This window comes from Oryzias latipes, chromosome 7 (assembly GCF_002234675.1).
Source record: "Oryzias latipes chromosome 7, ASM223467v1".
NCBI lineage: Eukaryota > Metazoa > Chordata > Actinopteri > Beloniformes > Adrianichthyidae > Oryzias > Oryzias latipes.
In genome coordinates, this window is record NC_019865.2 from 7,168,928 (window position 1) to 7,180,034 (window position 11,107).

An 11,107-nucleotide genomic window follows, 5' to 3' on the forward strand; every position below is an offset into this window, starting at 1 on the left:
TCAGTCAGGTTCCAGGTTATTGTTAATCATCCACAGCTGTCGTCATTTCTGGTATTTGTCCTCAGTGAGTAAAAGTGTGTAGTTTTCAGGTCTACATTATCAGGTCATCTACCTTTTGTTTCTCCAGGGTTTTTGTCCCATTTAAGTTTATTTTTTAAATGTTTATGTTTCTGGCACTAAGCCCAGTGGTCTGCATTTTGGTTCTTACACCTCCAGTTCCTGACAGTTGTATTCAGTGTGACCTGCTGGGCTTCACAGCTACATTTTCTTTTGCATCTGTTTCTCTACACACAGATTCAAGGAGCCTTACCGTCACGTCTTTTCAGTTCTCCATGAGGCAGCAGTTTCTCTCGCTGTCCCCGGCTTGCATTGGAGCACGTTTTAATGTGAGGCAAAAAGGGCAAGTGCTCAAGCACCCCTGGGGCCCTATCTGTACATGAGTCTGTCCTGCCTAACTCTAAAAACATCTCTGCAACTTCAAACTTCCCAAAACTAAAACCACAGCTCGTCAATGTACTGTGTCTTAAGTTTAGTCAAAATCTACAAAGACAAAATTTTGCTCCTTCTGACTTTCAATGTTCTTCTCCAGAATCATCCTTTTCTCTTTAAAAAAAAAATTGTAAAATTTATAAAAGGCCCCAGTCTTTCACTTTGTTACAGCAATGACATACATTGAAATCCAGCAATACATGTTCAGATTTTGTCTCTACCAACACAGAAACCAGGAGATCACTTTTCCACCTGGTTTTTAAATCTACGCGGCGGCTGCGCAGACCATAGGAAGCGACAGTTCAAACCCGGAAGTTACGTCAGGTGTAAACACAGCAGTGGAGGTTGCGGTGGAAAAATGGTGTACGTGTCGAACGGTAAGTCGTTACCACCGTCTATTACTGTGTTTTCTTAACTTTTTGAGCACTAAACACAATCTTGGCCTTTTAGTAGATATATAAGAAATTCCCGAATAACATAAAACACGACTCAGAACACGGTAATGATATAAACAATAGGGCTAGATTTGGAGCTAATTAGCTTAGCATAACTGACTGCGCAGCCTACTTGAAATAGGTCTTAAATTCACGTAGCAGTGAATGTATGGATGTACATGTTTTTCTGCAACCTGACAGTAAAATGCCTAACCTAACAATGTATTTTGATAAACTGCTTTTCTTGCATTATTCCCTCAAGCCCTGGCGTAGTTGCATATAAGTATTGGACTGTGCCTGAATGCTTAGCTGTTGGATGTGAACACACTGACTGAATACATATGTCAGAACACCTGCAGTCTCACGCCCATCACTTTGTATGTATATATATTTTTTTCCTCAGGTCAGGTCCTGGACAGCAGGGCTCAGTCGCCATGGCGACTTTCCTTACTGGTGGATCTTTTCTGGGACGCACTGGAATTTTTCAGGCTCTTGTAAGTCCTATCACAAGACACCATTCTTGCTATTTGTTATGTGTCTTCTTAAGGACTAAACAATTAATGGTGAACAGTATCAAGAACTTTGATCAAAGCACACCAACCATAAAAGTAGTCTACATTGATTGTACTCTTACAGCTTCAAAACCATGTTTCATCCTGACTTGACAAAGGACGGAAACTCAGCTTCATCACGCTTCAGTGACGGCAGAGGGTAGGTTGAAACTTAAGCTGTTTTATTCATTTGAAAACATTTTCTTGATTTAATCAAAAGTATTTTAAGATCATTTACACATTTACTACGAAGTATTTGATCATTTTTGACTACATAAAGAGGTGCAATTGTTTTTACTTTTTCCTTTAAACAACCAAACACCCTTGGGAACATATTGAGCTGAGAAGTTAGAAATGAAACCACATACCGGTTCACTTTTTCCACTGAAGCATGACAAGCAAGCCCACTCTGTTGAAAACTGTTCTCGGTGTTTAACCGACAACATTTCAGTCCAATTCAGATTGAAATGGCAATTCTGAGTATTCCTTTATTCAAATCGATATAAATCTGGAGCTGAAGAAAAAAATAGTATCTGTGACAGAAAATACGCTGGGTGAGCCACAAGCTCCCTGCTCTGCTCTATTCTGATGCAATGTGGCGTAGATGACTAGATCCATGTGGGTCTTTGTTTTCTGGCTCACAACTTTAAGGCTGGATAGCTCCAATATTGCTCGCTATTTTTGTTAATTGTTAATGTTAGGTTGGGGGTGTGAGGGACTGTAAGCTAACGGAAGAGCATGTAAACAAGTAGCTCAGTTATGAGTAAGGGTTAGGGCGGTGGGAAAGCTCTGTACCAGTGGTCCCACCCACTCCTCGGAGGCAAATTTCTAATGAACTAATGCCGCTCTGCAGAATCTATGTCCTAGAACATGTTTGGCTAAAACAGCATCATCATAATTAAGACGATTGGGAACACTTTAAAATGGATCATAAGTGGATTGGTTTCTAGAATCCTCTGCTTTTGTCGTTTGCCTTTCAGTCCTCCAGGACCACCCGGTGGCAGGAGACGGATAGGAAGAATAAACCATGGTGCAGGACCCAATGCTCCACCAATGGGAGGAGGAGGATGAGGAAGGTGAGAGCTCGTTTCACAATTCAAAAAATACATCATACAACTAACACATTCTTCTTCTATAGTCTATCCTACCAAAGGCAACACTTCTTGCATCACCACATATGTGATCAGCTGAAAGTAAATGCAAATGAATAGAAACCTCAATATTTGCATTTCCTTCTACTTGTTTGTTTTGTCATTCATTTGCAGCAGATCCCACAGTTCCGACCCATGACTTGCTTTAACTTAATAACATATTGATTATTTACACAGAGTAGAAAGTCTCACATCAGATGTGGGACTTTCTACTGTGTGTTTTCTGTATCTGCATGTTTTTCAGGTTAGAATTTACTGGAACTTGTAGTTACTTTTAAAACATCCTTTTAAGGTACTTCAAGCATTATTCTAAAATGATTTTATTCTGACTTTCTTATAGGTAAACGCCTACACGTGTAGTGTAGGCGCGGGGCCTAACTCAGCAGCTGTGACAACGCCCTGCTTGCTGTCCTGGAGCCCCTCTTCATTCGCTGCTACTGCCTCAAGCAGTTTCCTGACGCCTCTCTGGGAATTCCTTCATTTAGGGACCAGAATGGCTGATAAAGCAGCAGCCTCCTGACCTTTTTTTTGGACTTTTGTTCTGTGACATCGGTTTCTCACAAATGTACTACATGCGTTTTGCTTATACATTCTTGAAATTATTTAGTTTCTTTACTTGGTTTCATGTTTCAATAAAAATGTAGTGGTGAGCGGCTGATTGGTATGATCAAAGTGAGCTTGGTTCCATTTGCCATCGATAATCTCACTAAACACTTAATGGTTGATAAATGGATAACCAGCAAAAATTTCAGAGTATCCCTTAACACCTCACACTTAAACTGCTGTATTAAATGAATATTATCTTCAAATAAAACATAAATTTACAATACATTACAAACATGTAATTTATTACTGGGTACACATGTTAACACAGGGTGAGATCACAAACATTCACATAATATAAACAACTAGGTTAGCTCTCCTGTTTGATGCAAAACTAGAATTAATAGTTGTATCTTTGTCCACAAGACTGGGTTTACTTGTCAGTACGACTTTTCCATGGACATTTTTTTACCAGACAAATGCGGCTCTTTCTCTGAGCATTCGAACGCCAAAGCGCTGCCACTCCGTCTGATGGATCCACATTTCCTGTGTGGTGTCCAGACAGGCCAGCACTGCTCCCCCCTTCCACATGATCAGCCGGGGGTCCATATCCTGCAGAACACGTGTGCCATAAGAAATTAAAGGGAGTTAGAGGATCTGTCAACTTAGAATATGATGTAAAGCTTTAATGTTGCCTTTCAGGTGTGTAAATACCAAGTTGCAAATTTAAAAGTTGTGTCACATTTACAATGAGATTATTTTTAAAAGCAAACCGGTTGATGGGAAAACAAATCCTAGAAACAGAAAGTGATTTACAACCAAACTAAATTAAAGAACGTGTTTAGAAGTGATTAAGTCAAAGTACTGACCTGCTAGCATTTATACATGTAGAAAAACCTAGTTTTGAAAAGACCAGAGTTTAAACTTCTAAAACACAACCACCGATGTGCACGACAGGTAAGAAATCAAACTGTTGACAGCAGTAAATGCTTCACAAGAGGATCACTCCATCTGTAGTTTACCATAATGTAATTCTTCATTTAAAACATCTTTTCAGTTCATTTTTACCTTCTTAGAAGATCAGATCATTTATTTCCAAAAATAAAATAAAAAAGGTTTACCAACTCTTATGGTTCTCGATTTCATCTGTAAGTTGTAGCTCAGATCCAAGTTTTTCTGAAGTATTTGCAGCAGTTACCTTTGGTCGTGTTATGACTTCCACGTTATCGACCAGCCTTCTGAAGGACGGGGGCATCTTGTTGATGATCCGATGAAGCAGGAATTCCTGAGCACCTTGAAACATGAGGCCCCCTCCCACGATCAGGATGGAACTGTACATCTTACGCTTGGTTTCATCTGATGCTGTCACAAAAAAAACACAGCAGTGAGACATCTCCACACTTCCTGTAGTATTTCACTGGGTTGATATATTTGATGCTTTAAAAATTCCATTTTTATTTTTGAGTTTATGTTGAAAGTTCATTCTGTACTCCACAGTTTAACTTCCTTACCACAGCAATCAATGCTATGCAGGATTGCCTTGTCCAGCCCCAGTGCTTTGCTCTCAAACTGGCTCATAATAGTCTTTCTGGAGAGATGTCCTGACAGCGGCTCCTCTGCTTCTCCTGCACCCATCAGACTCTCTCCCTGGGTGGGCCCCAGCTCCATTTCCGCTTGCATTACTCCTCCGCTCCCCACACCTCCTCCACAGCCCCGAGGAAGTTCTGACGTCTCCCCAAATCCACATTGACTGCTCATTTCACCCTCCAAGCCAACAGGTCTGGCACCTGCCCTCCGGTCTGCAGCAGACTTGGAAGACTTTTGGAGAAAACAGTAGAGTGAGGAAATAAACAACTCATACTTCAAAAGCAAAATTTTTCCTTTTTTCAGGCTTTTACTTGATCCTGTTTGCTTTGTGTGGAAAGCAGATAATGTTCATCATGGGGATCCTCTGGGTCGCCCTGGTAACGGTGCTGAAGCAGTGTCATCTTTTGTCCAACAATGCCAAATGTGGTTGGATAAAAAAGGCCCATGGGTGCCTAAAATGAGATTTGAAAACAACCCATTAGAGCTTCGCCAATAATGACTTTATATTTCAGCACAGATTTTTTTTAACAACGTCTATTCAAGTACGAACAGATACCTGTAACTTTTCATCTCCAAGTCGAATCTGGTACAAAAGAGCAGGAGCCTCAGGGAAGCGTGTCTGAAATTCATGATCTTGTAATCCTGATATGTCCTGTTAAAATTAGAAAAAAGAGCTTTGAAATTAGCTAATTAAATCCTGGATCTTGTAGGTACATTTAAGATAATTTAATTGTAACTTTAATAAAATAAAATATTCTAAATGATTATTTTTGTCAACACACTTGATTTAGATGACAGAAAATCTCCTTTAGATGCTGTAAGAGCTGGCAGTCCAGTCTTTTTGAAAGCTGACAGTCTCTGTAGGGAAACCCTGCCCTCTGCAGGAGCCAAAAGAAAGTGCGGGTCACATCTGAGCCACCGTACGCCAAACACAACCTGTGGAGTCAGACCAGCAATGAGCATGAACTAAGCTAAAAAGATAAAAACTATAAATGGGTTTTGTTATTTATTTAGTAAAAACCTGGAGTTCCGATGAGACACTCCATCCTCAACACAGCAAACACTGGTCTTCTGATCACCTACATCTACTACACAAGCACTGCTCAGCCCACTGCCAAATGTGGCACACACCGACTCCTGGTGCACAATGATTGCTGTACAAACAAGCAGAAAGCATTGAATCATGTTAACAGCATAGATTTCTTTTATCTGCAACCACAAATAACTACACAATACCTGAGAAGCCCATATTAAGCAGCAACATGTTGACAACTTCTTTGACGTGCTGTCTGTTGTAGATGTTAGGAACCAGCAGGATGCATCTGTAATACTGGCAGCCAAAAACACATTATGTTGCTTTAACAAAGAAAATGATAATTAAACGGAAATAATGCTGTTTGATCCCATTTCTACAGTTCAATCAGATAAAAGCTTTAAAAAAATCTGAAATCTTAACTCAACAAAAGGATTGGAAGAAAGCACAAAAACTAGAAAGAAAAGTCAGTTATCCAACCTTCAAATCTTTCAGAGGGATTTCCAGGTGCTTCTGAAGGACGTGACTCCAGATTGCCTCCAGATCAGCCAGGACTGCGGTCATTGATCCTCCAGGCCCAGAGTGAATGTTAAACTGCCCTCTGACTATAGGCCAGTGGATATTATAGCAGTCAGATGGATTTACATAAAGAGCCTGCAAAAAGAACAGAGGAAGGTGAAGAAAACCTAAACTCTGAGGAGCGTAAGGAGTCTCAGACACGGGCACCCACCTCCTCTCCCACCAGATAAGGTGGGTGGTGCCCCGTGTTGGTCCACTTCCCCCTGGAGCTGCTGTCTAAAACTGCTGGACGGATCTGACAGTTATATGCTCGGGCCTAAAACACACAGAAGTAAGGACAATAAATAAGAAGTTTAACAAAAACAGTTTTTTTTTCACGTTTGTTTAGATGTTGAGGTTTCAGATTACTGAATCGCAGCGAAGATAATAGTAGCCACAAAATTCTGTTTTTAGATGAAAATGTTGTTTTCATTAAAAAAGGAAAGAACTCTAAAGCATCCAAAAGCTAATAGGTGGTTGGGCAGAGCCTATGCTACTACAATAGCAATTGCCAGTTATTGCAGATTACTGTAACAGACAATGAGTCTTTTCAAAACTGTGGAACAATTCTGACCATCTCCTCTTTGCAGGATTGCTGTCGCCAAGCCAGATTGTAGAGCTCTGAAGTAAGAACCCCCTTTCATGTCATGCCTCAGCATCGTCATCAGATGTGGGTCACTCAAAGTTTGCATTTACTTCTTCTTAAACCATTAAGGGAGCCTGTTGATGTGCTCAATGTTTTGCTGCAGAACCTCTGAGAGATCACAAACAAATGGAGAACATTCCTTCAGGACTTCATCTATAAACCAAAGCATTCCTGTTTCCTTTTACCAAAATAGGTCTCTTAGTTTTTGAAGCACCCAAACAGCTGCAACCTATTATACTGCCACCACCATGTTTGAGAGTAGGTATGATGCTTTATTTCCTGAAATGCAAGTGACTTTTACATCAAATGTAATGGAACATGGACCTTCCAAGTAGTTTTTGTCTGCTTAGTTTACAGAATATTTTCCCCAAAGTCTTGGGGATTTGAATGTTTTCTGGAAAAATTTAAATGATCTTTGAGTGATGCTCTTTAAACTCTGGCATGCCAGGTATTTTTGGCTCGTCTCTTTTTTTATGAACTATGGCTCCAAATTAAACGAGATGAGACGTCAGGTTTCATTGTGTGGCCTCTTTCTGACCTTCTAGCAGAGATGTTTCTGTGTTCTTGCTGTACTTTTTGATTGGATGCCCACTTTTGGCAAGATTCTCCACCGTTTCATAATGCAGTCATTTTAGTCATGCCATCTGGCTTTGGTGTAATCAGCTTTCTAATATGTGACAAAACAGATGTCATTTATATTTTACCAGATGGGGAAATTATTTTGTTTAAGTATAACAGCCACAGATCCCACATCAGAGGTCAGATAACTATTATAAGGTCAGAAAAGATTAAATGTACAGTGATCACTTTATTTTGAAATGCCCATTTATCTCACAAATTAGTACAAGTTAAGATGCTGAATGCTGAAATAGATGTATTAATGCATGTGTTTATGATTTTTTTTCTTCATATGCAAACCTGTTCAGCAGACACCGGAGTCCTTCGCACACCGTTTGACATTTTCTTTGACCAAATGGCCTGGTCGACCATTTTCAGCCCATTCTGCCTCTGCTCATTACTCTCTGGTTTCTGCTGGACACAATGGTAAAGTAAATAAATTATATAATAAAATAATAAAAAATATTTTAACGATTGTGCAGAGGTACTTACATTTAAACCGTCTCTTATCAGCCATGGATCTTCATGTCTGGGCTGCCCACTTTGCTTATGTCTCCGTGCAATTACATGTGGTACAGTGACTGGAAGAGTGTCCGTCGCTCGGCCAATCCGGACACTTCTTGAACCAGGGTTGATCACGATAACAAAGTTGGTTTGAATTTGCTGGGAAACAAAAAGCAAGCATTCCATTTTCATGTAAATAAACACAAATAATGTTGCACTCAAAGGCAATTAGGTTAAATTGATTATTAAATAATGGTTTAAAAAAATCATGCAATTCTCCTTTTATGAACGGATCAACTTAATGTGTGTTGAGAATGACACAAATATTCAGGAAGGAGTGAGCAAATATTTAAAAATCAGAATCAAACTAAAATTTTAAAAGCAAATGTGTATGTTTTCATTAAGGCCAGGCTGTGCTCAGAATAAACGGCTTCATTCAGAAATCTTGGGAATTCTAAAAACCCTTAACCATTATAAAAACTTTAACTTTTAACAATTTAAAAAGAAAATGCTTGTGTTTTCATGGAAACATATGACGACTTAAATTCAGACCAGCATTGCAGGAAACAATAATTTGTGGTTGTGGAAAAGTCACAAAGCATAAGTTTCTTATTATGTAAAACCTGGAAGTATTTTGAGGGGGGGGCAAAATGTTCCTATTTTTTATGTTTGTAACAATTATGAAATTATAAATCACACCAAGTCAAAAGTATAAAGCACAAAAGTAACCATCATGATGTGATTTCAAAACAACGAACAGCTGAATACGCTGTGCTTTGAAATCAACCCCCCATAAATAATTAAATGATTCTGGTTTCGGAACGCAGTGGACGTGAGTCTTACCTCGTGGGTGGCTTCAGGGATGACTGCAGGAGTGATGGGTCGTTTCACTCCGCGTTGCTGCTCCTTTTCCTTGTCTCGTTCCTTTTCTTTTTCCTTCCCGCCACATTCTAGCTCTTTCTCTGCCTGAGTCATTTTTATTTTAGCAGTTTTGACTAAACATTCAAATACACCGACTTCTTTATGTCCAAGTGTGCAAAAATGAAGAAACAAACACGCTTCAAAAAGGGGTACGGAGATCACATATTCTACTTCCGTGTTTGGTCACGTGGTACAAGACAGTTGTTTTTTATTGGTTGGGAAAAGTGCCTGTGAACCAATTAAAAAATAATGTAATAGAACGGTCTTGTCACGTCAAAGATTGTTAGTATTAATTTTTCGAAAACAAATAAACAAGTAAGTAAATAAATAAATAACAACAGCAGAAGTTTAAAAATCTTTTCTTTTCGGCCGTGATTCTTCGAGGCAAAGAACATTGATTAGCGTTTCATTATCCAACATTTAAATTAATAACACTTTCCTTCACTATTTAAGAAGTATGACTGTTCCCCTATAGTTTTTCTGATATCAGCTATTTCCACAAAGGTGGTTAAGGGATCATTCTCGTTGATTTTTTGTAAAAAAGAAAAAAGGGTCTTTCCTCCTTTTAGAAAGGTCTCACTGGATCACATGTACAAAAAAAGGCAACAAAAAGCATTCTAAAAGTAAAACTCACCTGCATTTACTTTCAAATATCAACATAAACCAAAACACAGACACTCGTAATGGTAAAAGTAGACTCAGTTTACTATTTTGAAAAAGTTTGCAAAACAGAAGGACATAAAAAATGAGCACATTTTACCGTTTCTTACTTATATTCACTTCTCACAAAGTTTACAGTAAATATTTTAAAATCCTGTTTCATCTAAGGGGACTATTAAGTTCCAACAGCACTAGAATACAATAGAATAAAATAAACAAACAACAAAAAGAACATTAGTACAAGCATTACATATATGTAAGAAAAACAACAATAAATACTACAATGAGGTTAAATGTGTTGGGAAGTTAAGTAGATACATTTTAAAAAAGTAACTGTTTTCAACAGAAGAATTAAAGTGAAGTCAGATGCCTTTAAAGGAAAATAAATATTTGCTCTGAAAGTTGGAAACATTTTAACTTCAATTCCAACAATTACACAGTAGTAGTGGAAAGGTACATGTTATAAAAAAGTTCACTTCCTTTGAAGCAGTTAATTAAACTTTATGGGCAGAAATTATATTTAATTAAATTAATATTTATGATGTATAAATGTACTGTTTATTTATCTTGAACAATAATTTATACTGCCAACATTAGCATAAGTATGTATGTTTATGCATGTACATACGCATATGTTTATATGTATAGGTATATAGACTACATGTGTGTATGTATAATACAGTACATATGTTTTGGGGTTGTTGTTTTTTTTCCCAACTACCAAGTAATCACACTCCTCAGCCTCCCTGGGAAAGTCTATGCCAGGGTACTGGAGGGGAGAGTTTGTCCAATAGTCGAACCTCAGATCAGGAACAACAGTGCGGTTTCCGCCCTGGTCGTGGAACAGCGGACCAGCTCTACACCCTCTTTAGGGTGCTGGAGGGTTCCATGGGAGTTCGCTCATCCGGTCCATATGTGTTTCATGGATTTGGAGAAGGCGTTTGACCGCGTCCCCCGTGGTATCCTTTGGAGGGTGCTCTGGGAGTATGGGGTCTGGGGAGCCTTACTGAGGACTGCCAGGTCACCGGGCAACTCGGATAGACTGTTGCCCCCGCGACCCGGTCCCATATATGCGCAAAAAGATGGATGGAGGATGATTTTTTTAATGAATTTTTGTTTATCTAGTTTATCATTCCCTGGGGGAGCCAGTTTAGCTCGTGCTGGTTTGCGGTGCCTTCCGTCCGTGAAACCCGGGTTCGACTCCGGGCTGCTCCCTGTTCCCTTCTCTACCTCTGCCGGTTCCAAGCCCGGTTTGAGAAGGTTGCGTCAGGAAGGGCATCCGGCGTAAAACATTGCCAAATTTACCATGCGACTCGTTCGCTGTGGCGACCCCTGATGGGAGAAGCCGAAAGTGGAAGAAGATCATTCCCTGAAATAACATTTTCTGTTGACTGTATCTGAATTTTTTTTTA

At 39.3% G+C, this 11,107-nt stretch overlaps 2 protein-coding genes across 4 annotated transcripts; one reads left to right on the top strand and one right to left on the bottom strand.

Moving 5' to 3' along the window:
• The first annotated feature begins 754 nt into the window (after positions 1 to 754).
• selenok (selenoprotein K) lies at positions 755 to 3,456 on the top strand. 2 transcript variants are annotated; one of them, XM_004070329.4, is made up of 5 exons: positions 755 to 866; positions 1,327 to 1,417; positions 1,560 to 1,634; positions 2,455 to 2,550; positions 2,966 to 3,456. In XM_004070329.4, the coding sequence occupies exons 1-5, from the start codon at positions 848 to 850 to the stop codon at positions 2,967 to 2,969; spliced, it is 285 nt and encodes a 94-aa protein (XP_004070377.3). In that variant the 5' UTR covers positions 755 to 847; the 3' UTR covers positions 2,970 to 3,456. The 2 variants fall into 2 exon arrangements, with proteins under 2 accessions (XP_004070377.3, XP_020560158.1); XM_020704499.2 differs by lacking the exon at positions 2,966 to 3,456 and having other exon boundaries at positions 2,455 to 2,554.
• On the bottom strand, positions 3,457 to 10,452 carry actr8 (ARP8 actin related protein 8 homolog). 2 transcript variants are annotated; one of them, XM_011476849.3, is made up of 13 exons: positions 8,958 to 10,452; positions 8,103 to 8,273; positions 7,911 to 8,024; positions 6,519 to 6,623; positions 6,269 to 6,442; positions 5,992 to 6,085; positions 5,777 to 5,909; positions 5,538 to 5,691; positions 5,312 to 5,407; positions 5,067 to 5,207; positions 4,680 to 4,986; positions 4,367 to 4,530; positions 3,457 to 3,780 (listed from the first exon to the last, which is right to left on the bottom strand). In XM_011476849.3, exons 1-13 carry the CDS (start codon positions 9,087 to 9,089, stop codon positions 3,637 to 3,639), a joined length of 1,929 nt encoding a protein of 642 aa, XP_011475151.1. In that variant the 5' UTR covers positions 9,090 to 10,452; the 3' UTR covers positions 3,457 to 3,636. The 2 variants fall into 2 exon arrangements, with proteins under 2 accessions (XP_011475151.1, XP_004070378.1); XM_004070330.4 differs by having other exon boundaries at positions 3,498 to 3,780; positions 7,911 to 8,021.
• Between the last annotated feature and the right edge of the window lie 655 nt (positions 10,453 to 11,107).